Genomic DNA, 18,518 nt, shown 5'->3' with positions numbered 1-18,518 from the left:
GGAAAGTTTGAAAAAGAGTATTTTAACTTGGGAAAAACTGAGAACGTTTTAAGGTTATATGAGCCGTATTGCATGTTAGGCAGTCCCTAAGGTGGAAGTGAGGTTGGGAGGAGGTCCTCAGCATAGCTAGCTAATAGCTGCTACCCTGACTGTAGGGGGCCTGTCATACTAGGACTAACTGTATCATTCAGTAGTTTGTCCCATTCCTACCCCTTTCTTCCCACTCCCTACTGTGCATCTAACCTTGCCAACTCTCCTGGACCAACCAGGAATATTCTGAAGTACACCCAAACTCGTCAGGACCCTCCTGAAGTCCCTAATATTTGTTTCTGATGAGTCTATATCTCTTATTAGAATGTGTACTCTTCTGGACATTCAGTAAGTATTTAGTGCCTGCCATGTAGTACACTGTTCTGGACACAATGTGCTGCTATGATGATCAAGTCTCAAATCTTCCTTCCCCGAAAGAGGTGATAGATATACACAATGCAGAATAGAACGTTAGTACTATAAGTGATTTCTCCGGTAGAATTCCATAAGTATTTAGAAAGGGAAAAAAAACCTCAGTAGATTAGGAGAATCTGGGAATTTTTTAAGGAGAAAATTACATTTGAGGCTGGAGCTTTAAGGATTTATACATGTTGGGAGTAGTGGCACACGAGTAGAGGCAGGCATTCCAGAAAGAACCACATGAGCGAAGACACAGAGAAAGGACAGCAAAAGTAACTGAGTTACGCAGTTTCTCTGAAGCACAGAGAATAATATGAAAAGGTTTAATAAAAGCAAAGGGAAGTCTTACAGGTTTACAAACAATAAAGTGATTACTAGATTAGAGCTGTGTTTCATTCAGTATTTATATACTTAATACAGCTCAGTGCCTAGCACATCTACCACTCAGGAGAAATTTATTTGCCCAACTGTTGAACCCCAAAGGATGCGAGTGTCTGAGCAGGTTGTCTTGTAAAATCTTCCGAATATGATGTAACTCTAGCCATGCAAGAGCTGGAACCAAGCCTTGAGGGATGAACCCCTGAGTGATCCTTCACTGGGCTTTTGCCTCTCTCTATCTACACAGCCAGCTGGGAACTGGACCTAAAGATAATGGGAATGTTGCTTCATGTTCCTTGGAGAATGAGGACTGAAAGGTGGACCTGCTGGAAGTTCATATTAGCTAGGCCAGTGGGACTGAGTGGAGTGCAAATAAATGTGTCAGTTTTCATCCTCTATACCATTCTATAGAGGATGGTAACTCTTTTTTATTAAATTCTTCAGACATAGTGGACCAGGCAGCTTGGAAGGATAATTTGGGAGAGACAACTCTTTTTCCAGGGTTTGTCTCTGAATAGGAGCCTTTTGTCAATGGAGCTATGCATATTGCTGTATCAAGCACCTCTTGGGGAAGGTGAGGGATGTTCCACGCTTCAGCAGGTTCCGGCGCTCTGGGTTAAGATGACAGGGAGGGTGAGCAGCAGTGTAATCCTGCCTAGGAAGGCTTTGTTGACCTCCGTATTAATGTTAGACATGTGGTTCTCATCAGTCTATGAGGTGGTTATTTTATGTGTCAACTTGGCTATGCTCTAATACCTAGTTTTTTCAGTCAAATATTAACCTAGGTGTTACTGTGAAGGTATTTTATAGATGTGGTTAATAATGTCAACAATCTGTTGATTTTTTTTTTTCTTTTTTTTTTGTGGTACGTGGGCCTCTCACCGTTGTGTCCTCTCCCACTGAGGAGCACAGGCTCCGGATGCACAGGCTCAGCAGCCATGGCTCATGGGCCCAGCCGCTCTGCGGCATGTGGGATCTTCCTGGACCGGGGCACGAACTCGTGTCCCCTACATCGGCAGGCGGACTCTCAACCACTGCGCCACCAGGGAAGCCCAACAATCTGTTGATTTTAAGTGAGGGAAATTATCCTGGTTAATCTAGATGGGTGTCATCAGTCAGTTGAAAGGCCTTTGAACCTAATCAAATCAAAGAACTAAGTCCAGATGACACAGAACCAATTCAGCAAACCCATCCTTAAGGTTCTGTTCTTCCAGGACCACTTCTGGTAGCAATTTCTATATTAGAGAAGTAGAGCTGCTATGAGTGATACAGAATAAGGGATTATTTTGCAATTGTGGAAGTTGGTAGAGCTCTGTGTGCATGTTGTTGCTTCTGTATAGTGTTGAGCCTGAAATCGCTATCAGTCAGCTAGACCAACAGTCAGAAGGAAAGCTGGATGTAGACAAGAGCAAGAACAAACAGGAACCCACATCTGTCTCTCACCACTTTTAGCTTCATTATTGTGGGTGATCTGCAGGAGAACTGACATCCTTCACCACAGAGCTACACAGTGCTTGGCTCAGGATTCCAGAGAAGCTGAAGGAGGATATCTGGTAGGTTCTGGAGGAGCTGCAGGTCTGGGTACTGTTCTCTGCCTGCTAGGTGAGCTGGCATCTCAGTGACATGCACAGGTTGCCATAATACGTAGCACCATCCATTGACCTTCAGAGCATTAAAAAATGTGTCTGCAGCTTTCCTTCTGCCTTCTAAATGTCACACAGAATATCTCTTGTAGCCATTGCTAACTCTGAACGATTCAGAGAAGAGAATTTTGCATAACATAATTCCAGATCAGCTAAGTTAATACATAAGCCAGCATACCGTGTATATGTATTTCCTTAAAACAGTAACTTCCCATGGTTTTTCCATCACCTAAGAGACAAAATCCAAGCTCTTTAACATGACATCTAAGCATTGTAGGTGGCTCTCCATAATCTGGCCTCTGGCTACCCCTCCAGCTTTAACCTTTATCATTGTATCTTAGGTTTTGTTGTTTGTTTTGTTTTTCATACCTGTTTGCCTTTGTATATGCTAGTTCCTCAATCTGAAATATCCTTTTCCTGCTTTGTCTGTGTAGCAGATTTCTCCTCAGCATTCAGAACCAACCTCAGGCTATGAAACCTTATCCTATCCCTGCTCCCTTAGACAGCTCACTGCATCTTTTTCTGTTCTAGCTTCCTACACTGTTATCGCATTATACATAATAGATTAACACATAGTCTTCTCTACTAGATTATGAGTTCCTAAAGGCAACGTCTGTCTATTTCAGCTGTGTGTCCCTGGTACCAAGCATGGTACTTGGCCCATGATGATAATAATAATAATAATAATAATAGTTATCATTTAATGAGTGCCTAATATATGGCAAATACCATGCAACACACTTTAAGTGCATAATTTCTGATCATCCTAATAACTCTGCAGCAAGGAGGTAATATGATGGGCCTCCATGTTTGTCAAATTAATGAATATATTATCTAAGATTAAAAATTGCAATAATTTTCCAGTTTTCTCTTAAGGAAGTGGAACTTTTTCTTTAAGTAAAATCTTACATAGAAGCCTGAGATATGAAACACAGAACAGGGATTTATTCTGATTCAGGTTTCCTGTAGCAGTTCCCGAAGCAGCTCCAGAAAACTCTCCGACTCTATGAAGCACAATATTCCATTTTATAACAAAGAAACTGACATGAAGAAAGATTATGCCATATTTAAGTGATGAAGCCAGAACTACAATCCTGGCTCCTAGTCCAGTGCTCTTTTTACTACACCAAGCTGCCTTTCAACTTTGACTTAGCTCACTATTAAGCCAGTGATATCACAGAATACAAGTGGTCATTAGTCTCAAGATTAGAATAAAAACAGAAATCCTTAACAGGGCCTGAAACCTCTCCAGCCTCATCTTGTGCCTCTCTCCGTCTTGTTTTCTTTGTTTTAGTGGTCCTGGGCGACTTTAGTTCCTCATACTCACCAGTCTACCTCAGAGTCTTGGCATGTACTATTTTCTCTGCCCAGAGTGCCCATCTCATTTCTCCACCCCTTTCACCTGGCTAACTCCTGCTTTTCTTTCAGGTTTAAGCTTAAAGGGAAGCTTCCTGTCATCTTCCACCCTGGGCTAGGTCCCCCATTATATGCTTCCATAATACTCTGTGCTCGCCTTTCACAACTATTGCATACTTGCAATAATTGATTTTCCATTCAACTCTAAGCTTCATGCAGGGATCATGTCCATTTTGTTCACTTCTGTATCCCAAGTGCCTGGAATATAGTAGGTGTTCAATGAATATACGCTAGGGACTGTCTCGTAGAGGAGTGAAGTGACTTTTTTCTTTTTAATTAATTAATTTATTTATTTTTGGCTGCATTAGGTCTTCGTTGCGGTATGCGGGCTTCTCATTGCGGTGGCTTCTCTTATTGTGGAGGAGGGCTCTAGGCGCGTGGGCTTCAGTAGTTGTGGCACTTGGGCTCAGTAGTTGGGGCACTTGGGCTCAGTAGTTGGGGCTTGTGGGCTCTTGAGCGCAGGCTCAGTAGTTGTGGCTCACAGGCTTAGTTGCTCCGCGGCATGTGGAATTTTCCTGGACCAGGGCTCGAACCCATGTCCCCTACATTGGCAGGTGGATTCTTAACCACTGTACCACCAGGGAAGTCCAAGTGATTTGTTTTTGACATGGACTAAAATCATTTCCGTTTTTCTCTTGGTACAATGAGGAACAGCACTTAGAACTCTTAAGAACTCTTCCAGCTCTAGCAGTCTCTGCTGCTTTGAGTCCAGGGCCTCCACTTCAATACAACTGCTTTTCTTGGAGAGGATCTGAGCACTATAGCTCACTCTGCTGCATAGGCAGACCTTTGGTTTGGTAACTCCATATGCACTCCTAATGATCAACAATCTGTCATTCCTGCGACTTACAGTGCCAACAAGATCAAGCATTTGGGGTGGTATGGCAGGTGCCTTCCTATAAAACAGCTACCAAGTAGTTATGTAATAGGTGCTTACTCCAAAATCTGTCTCATTAGAATTATAGATAACTAGTAAGTAGCCATGCTTCATAGATCACTCTCTTTCCTCTACTTATGAGCAACCTTGGTTGTTTCAAGCACACCTTGGTCTCTAGTTTCTTTTAAATTGTAATGATTAGGCAGTAGGGAATTAGCTCTGGCTCTTCTAGTGGGAGAGAAGATGCTTCTTTGTTGGAACATGTTTAAGATTGCCAAACAAAATAGAAGGAGATTTTCTGAAGGTCTTCAAAGAGAGAAGTTGTTTATGTTGTTGCATTGAATGCTTCAAGATGGCTAAGTTGTCATAGGAGGCTTTTATCCTCTTTGGAATTGTTGCTTCTGGTTCTTATGAGTCATTGTTTCAAGTTTCAGATATCCTGGCATCTGAATTCAGGAGGCATCCATGACATTTCCTTCACCTGTCAACATTTATATTTATGCAAAGAGAAGCGTATGTTACAGTTAAGTTTCTTCTGTATTTTGAGTTTTTGTCCAATTGAATTTTCGTCATTCTGTTCCCATTCCTTGCTATTCTCCTGTCCCCAAATTTGGACTCGGTTTGGTTTGGAAAAAGTCATTCTGTATAGCCATATAAACTATTAGAACATACTCAGTTTAGGTTAGTGGAGGCTTTCTTTCTTCACTAGGTTGTTGTGGACTGTCTCAGCATATATGCTAGTTCTCCCACTAGGCTAGAAATCCTTGCAGTCTCATTCATAGCAGTGCTGGAAGTCTAATAGTGTGTCCACATGGAGTGTCTAGATGAATTTCACTTTTTAAACATGCAATTACCATAATCTGTTTCTTTACCTATCTGCCTTTTTCTACTCATTCTTCTAGGTAATGAGCGTTGTACTATGAGCATGTCAGGGAATAGAACTCCCAGTTGGCCTTTGCTATAACTTATGCAATGAACAGGATAAAAACAACTCAGTTTCTCCTGCACACATGATGATTCTGGGGAGGGAGTTTTGTCTCTATTCTACAGATTTAAAGGAAATGAGCATCTGAATCCCTTAAGATCTTTGGGGTTGGGCATGGGGGTTATAGATCTTATTATTAACTAAAGGAACTCAGACCTTTTTTTAGAGTTATTAAGAGATTTGGGCATTTAAATTCTTAAGTTTATTCTGCTAGGGAGAAAACTGGTATGATTTTAACCATAGTAATTACTTGGTTTGGGGGTTTTGGGTGGGTTTTTTTTTCAATATTTATCTTCTCTTTCATGGATATATTTCTTTCTTTCTGGGCTGCCTTTCTGAACTGCTTTTTTATTCCCTAGCTCTGTAATTTTACATTGTTTTGTTTTGTACGATGTCGGTGGTACACATAGCTCTGTGTTCAGTTTTCTTTGAGTTAAAGCAAAGCTGTCAGAAAAATCTTGAGTCTTCAGTCCTGCATAATCCTGAAGACTAGTGTCCATATGGCAGTCTTTCTTCCAGCTTCTCTGGAGATCTTAAACCTTTGTCCCTCACACACATTACTTCGAGTTGTTAATATGAGGAGAAAATTTGGGTAAGTAAATATTGAAATGAAACACGGGTACAGCTTGGTCTTTGAACTCCTTGACATTTAAAAGTAATTTGCCCCAAACAGGCAGCTGTTTCTCTGATAGCATTTCTTAACATCTGCTTAGAAACTTGGAAGCAGAATGATAAAGAGTTCCTCTAGGCTTGTCTTAGGTCAACACTTAGAACCCCATTCCTTAGCAAATTCCTTCTTGAATGGTACTAGTGGTTGATGAACTCCTAAATAGGGTATTCAGCAAGGGAACAAGTACAAAAGCAGGGATTTTTTTTTTTTAATTACAGCCAGGCATTCTACCTTTCTTGCCTTGGATTTAGATGTGAGACTGGAACAGGGCTTCATCTATATAGAACTCCTAGGATTATATACGGAGAAAAGAAAGAAGTCTCTTGAGAGACCTTATGAGGTAATAGAAAAGCCTTAGAGTCACAAATACCTACATTTCCATCCCAGTTCTACTACTGTCTACCTCTGTGACCTAGGAAACTTACTTAACCTCTCTGAGTCTATGTTTTCCTAATCTGTAAAAGGAAGATGGAGATGTTGTGAAGATGTGAAAGCACATTGCAAAATGCCTGGCACATAATAACTATTCAGCAGATGGTGGTTCCAGTCCTTCCTTCCCTTAAGTAACTAGAATCAATTAGAGTATTGGGTTAAAGTTCACATACAGGGAATTCCCTGGTGGTCCAGTGGTTAGGACTCACCACTTTCACTGCAGGGTCCTGGGTTCGATCCCTAGTTGGGGAATTGAGATCCCGCAAGCTGCATGGCGCAGCCAAAAAAGAAAGCTCACACATAGCAATATACTGAGAACAGATGTGAGTTGAGAGCATAGAAGAGTCCTGGGTTAATCAGTGTGCTATAGTCTGAGCCACAAGGATCATGTGGAACACAATTTTGGGTTGTCAGGGAAGGTTTTCTAGAGGAAGTATACCTGAGGAGGGCCCTAATGAATAATTAAGAGTAGGGACTTAGGAAGTATTCATAGAATTTTACTTCATCTTCTATGAACATGGAGTAATACATGCCAAATACTAGAGGAAAGCATGGCTAAAGTATGGCCTGCAGGAAGTGGGGCAGTTGGAGTAGAAGCAGGAAAATGTTAGTTACAAGAATTGTGGGTAGGAATTTGTAGTAAAATAGAAGAATGACTTGTCAATGATTTGATGGCTCACCAATTTTCAATGTCTTTGGAAGTCTGAAGACCTCATAAAGTGTGAGAAAGGGCTTACATAAAGAGAAAAACTTTTCTGTGGTAGGATCAGAGCTGATATCCACCTTCTTGGTCTTCCCAGAGTGGGGTGTAGGCAGCATGTCTCTCACCCTTATAAAGTTTCTAATGCCTACTACCTAATAATAGGATAGAACTCATGTGACCCTCTTCTCTCTTATTCTTTTCGCAGGCACCCTAGAATACGTTTCCACACAGGCCTTGTGGACGCCCATCTCTACTGCTTGAAAAAATACGTTGTGGACTTCCTAATGGAAAATAAGTAAGAAGGAGGGGGATAGAGTCAAACCCATAGCACTTAAGCTACACTGTGACTTAATTAACAGTTTTAAACCTTGACAATAACCAGTTATAAATAACACAGTTTGTTATAGAAATGAATTCATGTTACAGCATACTGTTATTTCGTCGGTACCAGAGTCTCCTGCTTGTATTTTGGGGACCTGTGCTATGATAAACCAGTAATTTATTTTTATAAAACTAATAGTAACTTATGAAGCATCTTTCTGCAGTTTCAGGCTCTTTTTCCTTCATTCTGCAAGGGTGAGCCCCTCAACTCTGGTGCTATTTGTCTCCAAGCAGATGTCCTTTCCCTAGGCAATTATCCTGTAGATGGGCCCTCTTAGCAAAGGGCCAGACTCTTACCCAAGAGGAGGAAAGAAAGAAGAGCAAGTTTTCCTCCAATTTTGGAAAAGTCCTTCACATCGAATAAAGTTTCATGAATGCAGAGAAACAAAATTTGGTACTTTCCCTGATTTTGCTTTGATAACAGAACTGTGGACCTTAAATACTTCCCAGAGACTGTCTGGCAGATCATAGGACGTGGCTTTCCAGAGAGAAAACTTCCTTTTGTGGTTGATCTCAAGGATTTTTGATAGGAAATGCAACTAGAGTCCTCAGAGGAACAGGAAGGAAAAGATTTAATAACTGCATGGTTAAGAAGAGTAGCAGCTAGTCTTCCTTGATGGCTGCTGGATAAGTTTCTGCCTTGAATAGTACTGGTAGACTGGAAAGCAATCAGGCTGGTACCACAGCAGCAAGTTCCCTCAGAACAGCTGGGGAAGGGAGTCTGAGAACCTGAGTTTAAGTGCTAAGCATGCACTTAAACTCAGGAATTTTAAGGGGATATATACAGGAATATTAAGGGGAAGAGGAATTGTTCCTCCATGCCCAGTGTAATATTTCTTGCAGCATCCTAACCCTCACCTGCCTACAACACCTGCTAAACCACTACAGAAAGGCCCATGTAGAGCCAATGGTGAAACAAATCATCTGGACTCCTGGAAAGCTTTCCCAGGGATTATTGTTTCTCTATTTTTTCTCACCAGGACAGTATTGCCCTGCTCCTCTCTGATTTATTATTCTGTTTTTTCATTCAATCAACACATATTTATTAAGCACCTGTTATGAGTCGGGCATTGTGCTAGATTAACTGTGGGATCCATCGTGAATAAGCAGACATGGGCCCTGCCCTCATGGAACTTACAGCCTTAGCTCCACAGTGGATTGTAGAGACTTTGCTTTTTAAATAGCAAGGAAACTTGCTACCAAGATTAGAGTGATCCAGGACCCATTTTCCACATACCAGTGTAGGCTATCCATATTATAAAAATGAAGTTAACTCTTTGCCGTTAAAGGTTTATTTTTTATTTATTTATTTATTTTGTATTTATTTGGTTGCTCTGGGTCTTAGTTTCAGCTCGCGGGCTCCTTAGTTGCAGCTCACCTACTCCTTAGTTGCGGCAGGAGGGCTCCTTAGTTGTGGCACGTGAACTGTTAGTTGCAGCATGCATGTGGGATCTAGTTCCCTGACCAGGGATGGAACCCGGACCCCCTGCATTGGGAGCGTGGAGTCTTAACCACTGCGCCACCAGGGAAGTCCCTAAAGGGTTTATTTTTTATGCCCAAATGAAAATGAAGTCCTGTGAAATAGATCCTGCCCTTGACATGCTGAGAGGGGATACAATAGTGGTAGAGATCATGATTTTTTAAAAATTCTTTTCCTATGGAAAATTTCACACAGATACAAAAGTAGAGAAAGTGATGTAATGAACTCCCATGTATCCATCACACAGCTTCAATAGTCACCAATTCGTGGCCAATCTTTTTTTTTTTTTTTTTTTTTTTTTGCGGTACGCAGGCCTCTCACTGTTGTGGCCTCTCCCGTTGCGGAGCACAGGCTCCAGACATGCAGGCTCAGCGGCCATGGCTCACAGGCCTAGCCGCTCCACGGCATGTGGGATCTTCCCGGACCAGGGCACGAACCCGTGTCCCCTGCATTAGCAGGCGGACTGTCAACCACTGCGCCACCAGGGAAGCCCTGGCCAATCTTTTTTTTTTTTTTTTTTAATATTTGCTACCGCCAATCTTGCTAGTGTCACACCGGATTATTTTAAAGCAAGTCATTATGATATAATTTCATCTGTAATTATTTCAGTTGTAATTATCTATAAATATTTCAGTATATATCCCTAAAACATAAACAAATACCTCAATATTACTATCACACTTTAAAAAAAAAAATCTAACAATACTTCCTTAACACTACCAAATGGGATTGTAGCTTTTGGTGTCTGGATATGCAGACAGTTTTGCAACAAAGCTAGCCTCATCCTGGCTGCTGTAGCTCATTTGGCCACCACCAGTTAGCAGTTCCCACACCTGGCAAGTGTAGTGTTCCTTGAGGACAAGCCTAAATATGGTGGTTCTGTGGCTCCAGCACAGAAGCTCTGCCAAATGGGACTTTCCCAGAGCTTGCTGTAATAAAGAAATATACAGAGCCTTAGCTCCACTACCTCCCCATCTCAAGGTCTGTTAAAGAGACCCTTATCTCTTCTTTGCCCCATCTACCCTTTACTTCTCAGAGTTGTTGGGATTAAAGGCATTATATTGAAAATTGGTAAATTTCAATATAGAATTAGGAAAAGTATAAAAGCACAGCAGGACAAATTAGAATGGTACTTGAGGGAGATTCTTTATTCCTGGCTGGAATAGTGGAGGTTATGTCTCAAAGCTTTGAGAGATGGGATTGAACAGGTTGGTGGGAGCAGTGTGTACAAGGCCTTAACAGCTGAGCAGGGAGTTACAGGTCTTTAAACAGAATAGTCCCATATGGAATGAGCAACGATTCAACCTGGCAGGGGAACATAGACTATTCCAAATGGGAAAGAGACTCTTTCAAGGTAAGTAAAAGGCATTTATAGTAATCTGACTATGAGGACTCCTTTAGGGATGGAAAGGAAAAAATAAACCTAGGAGACATAGCTTTAAGAAAGGACTGCTTTAGCAATCCTTTGTTTCACCTATGAAAATTAACATTCTGCCCTGTATATTTTTCTAGTTGTCTACATGTTAATGTCTTCCACCCAAATTCCTTGACATTAGATACCTACCTGGATTGGTAAGGCATTCAATATATGCTTGGTGAATGGAAGGAAAGGAGATGTGGTGACAGTTTAGACAGCAAAAGTAATTTTGTACATCAGTGGTTAGAGAAGAGACGAGTATTTCTGCAGTTGACTAAGTAGAAAAGCTATAGGGAAAGCTGTGGAGAAAAGAAAACCTATACTGTCTTTGACAAGAGAAGTTTAGTAAGTGAGCTGTGTGACCCTGGACAGGTGTCTACCTTTCTGTACCCCACTTTCCTCATCTGGGACACATTGTACCTGACACGTGGTGGTTGTGAAAAATACTTGTAAAGAGCTTAGAGCAGTAGTTGGTGCATAGAAAGAACTTTTAATTGATCACCTACTGTGTTGCTAGATGCTAAAGATAAAAAGATGGAGTTTCTGCCTTCAAGTTGCTCACAGTTTAGGGAGAAAGGGACAGGTTAAATTATTACAATAAAATGTGCTAAGTAGTATGAGAGTATAGTAGAGTAGTATAATAGTATACCAGAAGCACAAGGGAATTTTGGGGGGATGATGGAAGTACTCTATATCTCGATTTGGAGTAGTGATTACAGTAGTATACATTTGACAAAACTCATTGAACTGTATGTTTAAAGTAGGTACATTTTATTATATGTAAGTTAACTTTATTTAAAAAATTGATTTTAAGAGTTTAAAAAGTGAATTGGACTTACCACAATTTTTTTAAAATTCAAAGCAACAGACATTTAATACATACCTAAATATATTCTAACTGCTGTGTTGGAGGCTGAGGATACCAAGATGAATACAAAGTCTTATAGGCCATTGTCTCTGTAACCTTGAGAAAATTACATTATGAAACAAGAGGAAAAAAAAAAAAGCCAGAGATCCCCAGTCTTAGTAAATGGGAAAAGGGCACCTCAGGCAGCAGGAGTGTCATGACAGCTGGAAGATGTTCCAGCAGCAGTGGGAGGGAGGGAGGGATTGAATGGTTTTTGAGCTGAACTAACATCAGTGGTTCAGATTAACTTTAGTGGCAAAATCCATCAGTAAAACTGGGCAGAAATTAATAAGGTAATGTATTTCAATATTGATTTTTAGCTTACAGTCTGTCATTTCTCAACTGGCTTAATATAGCATTCTCCTTGGTAGTCTTCTGCCTCCAGGCTCTCCCCTTTTAATCCATCCTCCACAAAACTACCAGAGGACTTTCTAAATTGCAAATCTGACTGCATCATTATTTGGTGACTAGCATTGCCACGTCCCAACATTTACCAGTTGAAGTAATGCACGGGCCCAGGAGTAGTGCCTGGGGTAATAAGGATGAGGCAGGAGTTTCCTTAGGGATGCCACAGTTTGGCTTGGATGCTGATATCTTTTGTTGAATGTCTGCTAGTCTACATGTGCATTAAGGCACTTAGCTTCATCAGTATGTGATCTTAGAACTAACTCAAGCTTTCTAAGTATCAAATAAATCTTAGAAGCCATTTAAAAAAAAAAAAGAGGATTGGTAAGTTTGACTAATAACAAGTTTTAAAATTCTATATTGTGGGGGGAAAGTAAAACCAAATAAACATGGTGTAAAAATAAACAGCAAAAGTGGGGGGAGGGGATATTTGCAATACCAGGATAGCCCAAACACTAGTTTCCTCACATTACAAAGAGCCCTTTAAAATCAATAAGGAAAAGACTAATGACTCGAGAAAAATGGGTAAAAGTTATAGGTAGTTGGTTCATAGAAAAAGCTAGTACACATATGAAAAGATGCCTGCTCTTATAAATAAAAATGCACGTTAAACAGTTTTAGAATACTGTCTTTATGGCAAAGGTTTTTAAATTTTGTGATAAGCTAGTAAAGCTGTGGGGAAATTCTCTTATGCTGTTTTACATAAACTTTTTGTAGGGTAGTTGATGATACCTATCAAAACTTAAAATTATATACTCTTTGACTAAGCAGTTCCTCCCCGAAGAATGTATCCCACAGAAATATTTACTTAAGAGTGTGGAAATATTCATTGCAAAATGTTCTTTGCAACATCCTTCATAACAGGGAAAAGTTATAACAATTTAAACAGGGTAATTAATTATATTATTGTGTAACTGTTAAAAAGAATGAAGTATAACTCTGTGTGGTGATATGGAAAGATTTCCAAGATATATTTACTAAAAAAAGCAAGTTGCAGTATTAGGGTGTATTTTCAGTGTAATATGATTCTATTTTTTGCTTTAAAGAAATAAAAAGATATACATATATATGCTTTAGAAGTTCTTTTTATCCATTTCTGAATGCAGTATGACAGATGGATGTTCCAAAGACTGTCTTGAAAATTTTAATTCAAAAATGTCTTGGATTTTATGTCCAGAGCCAGAGCAGAGCTTAGACTGAGTATTGTTACTGTGATGCTCTTGATGCTGAGTGGTGAGCTAAAAGTTTCTCCTCTTTTATAGTGTTATCTGATCTAAGCCTAAGGAAGCTGGCCTCCTAGGAACTTTTTGTTTGGCTTAGCAGGAGTTGCTCCAAAAGGAGACCGGTCCTGTAGTGAACTGAAGCAATATGCTGGCTCTCTGAGCTGAAGCCTGGAGAGACAGGAAGTTCATACCAGAATTAGTCCTGGTTTCCTTTACCACAGAAACCCAGAAAAAATTGTCTTTCTCTCCCTTTTCCTAACCTGCTAGACCTGCTAGCTGTTTAAGAGACCCAGAGGAAATTAATCTTCTTAAAAGGAAGAAATAAAGCTGAATACTTCCTTCCTGTTCAGAAAAACCCAAAGTTATAATTAATCTCTTGTAGTGTTTGAACCCAATCCATCTGTGCAGGACATACAGTCTTAGGGTTTGGCCTTCAGAGCAACAACCATGTACCAGATACTATTCTGGGTACTTTTCACACTTCATTCAGTCCTTAAAATATTTCTCTCATTTAGGTATTATCTTCATATTTATAAAAGAGGGAAATGAGGCTTAAAGTCATTTGCTTAATGTCGTATAGTCAGCACCCCAACAAAATCAGCCACTGTTGATGAATTGATTGCTAGCAACATCTACCACATATCTCAGATGTCTCTGTGTTACAGACACACACACGTGCACACATACCTGGGGGGATAAGAGAGTAGTCACAGCTTCCTAGTCTTAGCTACACAGGGATGCAGAGGCGTACGGATGGGCCCCACAAACTAAAGTCAGGAATTGGGGATAGGCAGCCATGTTACAAGGTCAGAATCAGGGTGATAATTAAAGCCACACACAAGATGATGTTATAGACTGGCTAGAAACCCGTGAGTCAGTGTAGGAAAGCAGAGAAAAGAAACAGAGATGAGAGACCATGGGAGATAGGCAGGAACCTTGGTTCCTTACTGTTCAGTTCAAGCATCTATATGACTTAGCTGTACTTGGTTTCCTGTCCTTAGATGTCCTAGAGATTGCATGAAGTATCCTTTACTTAAATAACAGAACAAAATTAAGCTAAGAATCTGTGGTTTATATAACCTTCTAACCAGAGCTGTTATGTGGTAGCTGTGTACTGACATCTGAAGATGTAGATGCTACCAAGATTAAACTAGGGTAGTCTCCTCTGGATGTCTTGGTTACATTCATTTTGATCTCTGGGACTTCTGGGAAATAACTTGCTGCTGAAAAAGGGACAAAGGCCTAGCAACACATTGTATTGACTTATAGTTAACTTAAATATAAGCCCCCCAGCTGAGCCTTGCCTAAGCTATCATAGGTGACCATGGGCCAGATTATGGTAGGAAAGATAACCTTTTTAAAGAAGACTTTTAAACTGGCATAATATTTATAATTAAAGCACTCCTAGGAAGAAGAATCATATGGAACCAGAAAGTCTAAAGCCAGAAGAAAAGATGTGTTTAGTTTGGTGAGGATTTAAAAATAATTCCTCTTTGAGTATAATGCTTAACAGGGGTGCTTGCCTTCTTTCTTCCTTCTCTGACAAATTCTTAAATACCCATTAAAGCTTACCTAGATATTACTCCTTTAGGAAGTTTTTTCTCAATTTTTTTTTTCCTTCACCCCCACTTAGAATAGATACCCTTGCTCTGTGCTACCATAGTATTCTGTGCTTATCTCCATTAGGCATGAGATCATTCTCTCTTCTGATCTTGTATAATCTTCAATTATTACATGCATCCTATTAAACTGAATTTGCATGTCTGTTTTTACTACTTTTTTGAACGCCTTGAGGACAAAAACCAACTCTGATTCATCTTGTGACACACAGTAGATGCTCAGTAAATATAAAGGCAGCCAAACCATCAACTTCATATGAGGGCATGGATTTACCTGTTTTGTTTCACTGTCATATCCCCACTGTCTAGAATATGCGTGGCACATTTTGGGTACTCAGTGAATAAATTCAGATGAATAAAATGTTAGTTGAATTGCCCTAAGCCTAAGCAGTCTCTCCAGCCTGTAGGATCTGAACCTGTTTTTCTTTCTCAAGACATATGCACCAACACTGGAAATTTATTCTTATAGAAGCTTTTAGTATTTTTGTTAAAAAGGGGAAAAGGATATCACAGAATACTGTATACCAAATACTTGGTTCTAAAGTCAGTACCTTTTAATCTAAAACAATTCCCTGTTTACTCTTCCAGATTATATCTGTTTTCTTTGAAGGAAAAAATAAAAAACTGAAAACAAAGCATAGGGTTAACTCAGCAATCACCTTTTCTTCCCAATTACAGCTCTGCTGAGAGAAGAGGCAAGAAAACCCAAGCCTTTAGTATTCTCCTCTGCAGACTTGAGTTCCAGGCCCTATAAAAGTAGGTTTTCTGTTCTACCTCTTTGCTAACTAATATTTTGAAGGACTGACTTGAAGTGGAAGACATTTAGAGGATTTTAATTCTCTTTTGATTTGCTTACAAAGACAGAAAAGCCAGAATGCAAAAGTAGCCAAATTTTTCCATTTGCCGTGGACATAATTTTTAGACTTCCCCTGAAAACTTAGAGCCACAAGGAGGACCTGATCGCAGATCAAGACAAAATGCTAAAAATAACAGATTTAAGCAGAACTAAACTAAAACATTTCAAATGTTGGATTTTTAATGCTAGTAATATTAATAATACAGAAATGTATTTAGAGTTCATTACATTTCCAAATCAGGAAAGCTCTGCTTCCTATCTCCAAAAATCAGAAGGAAAAATTATTGCCAGCTTTCTGGCCTAGAGGGATTACACTCAATCATTCACACAGTCACTCATTCATTTATTCAAATAAATATTTATTTAGCACTGACTGAATGTTTACTGGTAGAGAGACAGTAAGCAGAAAATTTTAAATCCTGTGGAAAGTGCTGTGGTTGCAGAAAACATGGGATACTAGTTAATATGGTATAGTGGAAAGAGTCATGGGCTTTGAGATAGATGTGGAGTAAGTTTCCGCTCTGCCAGTTATAAAAGCTGTGTTAACCTTAAGCAAGATAACTAACCTTTCTAAGCCTTGATTTCCTCACTTATAAAATGAGGACCATAATACCTACCATGAGGATTGCTGTAAGAATTTGAGATATGTGTATTAATTTCCTAGCACGGAACTCGCACATGATATGGATTCAAAAACAATACATACAGACCTACTAGAGAATGGACTTGAGGACACGGGGAGGGGGAAGGGTAAGCTGGGACAAAGTGAGAGAGAGGCATGGACATATATACACTACCAAACGTAAAATAGATAGCTAGTGGGAAGCAGCCGCATAGCACAGGGAGATCAGCTCGGTGCTTTGTGACCACCTAGAGGGGTGGGATACGGAGGGTGGGAGGGAGGGAGATGCAAGAGGGAAGAGATATGGGGACATATGTATATGTATAACTGATTCACTTTGTTATAAAGCAGAAACTGACACACCATTGTAAAGCAATTATACTCTAATAAAGATGTTTAAAAAATACATATAATTATTGTCTTTGCTATGAGAGTACAGAAACCTACAAGTGCTACAAAAGCCTTCCAAGGAGAGATGATATTTGAGAGCAGTCTTATGGCTCCGTAAGTTTTCACAAAGTTAACACTCCCTTGTAACTACTATTCAAGTCAAAAAATAGAACATTACCCAGTTTCCAGACGCTCCCTTTAAACAACTATCCCCCCAACACACAAAAGTAACCACTATCTTGAACATTAAATAAATTTAAGAAGATAAGACCAGATTTATACTTTAGAAAAATCACTGTGCCTGCAACACAAGAGGGTGGATTGAAGGAAGAAGAGACATGATCAAATTGTGCTTCAGAAAGGATGTTCTGTCTGTAATATAAAGGATAGATTTCAAGAGGTAAGACTGGAGGAAGAGAAACCAATTAAAAGCAGCTGAAGGAATCCAGGCAAATAATGACAGTGGCTTAGACTAGGCAGTAGCAGTAGAGATGGAGAGTTGACAGTTTTGAAAGATTTGGCGGATAAAATCAGCAGTGTTTGGTGACTGGTTGTATGTGAGGAGTAGAGGAAGGAGGAAGAGTCCAGATCATTACCACGTTTCTGGCTTGGGTGACTAAATGAATTTCCATATCACTAAGCAAGGTAATCAGTGTTTGGGGTTGGGGGGAGCATGTTTGAGAGAAAGATGATGGGTTCAGTTTTAGACATTGTGTTTAAGGTACCTGTGGGTCATCTAAATAGTGGCAGAGTCCATCAGGCAGTTGAAAATGTGAGACTAAACTAAAGAAGAGAGGTCTTGGCTATGCATCTACCTTTGGGAATGAGCTGCAAAGAAACCACCAAGTGATCTATCTCAGGGAGACAAATAGCATGAGAAAAATACAGGCAAAAAGAAAAATCCTGAGAAACACCAAATATTTCAGGGGAAACAAAGAAAGAGTTATCAGAAATAGGAACAGGTCAAGAGACTGATGCCACAGAAAGTAAGGGAAGAATGGCCGATGACTGTGAAATTTGGAAGATTCAAAAAATATTTTTAAAATACTACCAATAATTCTACTATTGTGAGATAATTGCGAACATTTTAGTGTATTTCTTTCCATCATTTTATTTATTTATATATATACATATACACACTTCAGATTGTGCTGTAGAAATAAGTGCTTTCTGCTTTCTTTTTTTAAAATTTTATTTATTTTTTTATAATTATCCATTTTATACATATTAGTGTATACATGTCAATCCCAATCTCCCAATTCATCACACCACCATCCCCACCCCCACGAGTCACTTTCCCCTCTTGGTGTCCATATGTTTGTTCTCTACATCTGTGTCTCTATTTCTGCCCTGCAAACTGGTTCATCTGTACCATTTTTCTAGGATCCACATATCTGCATTAATATACGATATTTGTTTTTCTCTTTCTGACTTACTTCACTCTGCATGACAGTCTCTAGATCCATCCACGTCTCTGCAAATGACCCAATTTCGTTCCTTCTTATGGCTGAGTAATATTCCATTGTATATATGTACCACATCTTCTTTATCCATTCATCTGTCGATTGACATTTAGGTTGCTTCCATTACCTGGCTATTGTAAATAGTGCTGCAGTGAACATTGGGGTGCATGTGTCTTTGAATTATGGTTTTCTCTGGGTATA

General features: G+C 39.7%; 1 protein-coding gene across 2 annotated transcripts in view; it reads left to right on the top strand.

Moving 5' to 3' along the window:
- The window catches only part of EIF2B3 (eukaryotic translation initiation factor 2B subunit gamma), a 151,472-nt gene that overhangs the window by 86,900 nt on the left and 46,054 nt on the right, over window positions 1-18,518 (top strand). For both annotated transcript variants that reach the window (XM_079903860.1, XM_079903861.1), the window contains one exon: window positions 7,760-7,849. In XM_079903860.1, the coding sequence (XP_079759986.1) occupies window positions 7,760-7,849 (90 nt within the window). The remainder of the gene's footprint in view (window positions 1-7,759; window positions 7,850-18,518) is intronic.

Source organism: Stenella coeruleoalba (assembly GCF_951394435.1).
Source record: "Stenella coeruleoalba genome assembly, chromosome: 1".
Lineage (NCBI taxonomy): Eukaryota > Metazoa > Chordata > Mammalia > Artiodactyla > Delphinidae > Stenella > Stenella coeruleoalba.
Note: the sequence above shows the minus strand (reverse complement) of the source record. Positions and strands in the feature narration are given on the sequence as shown.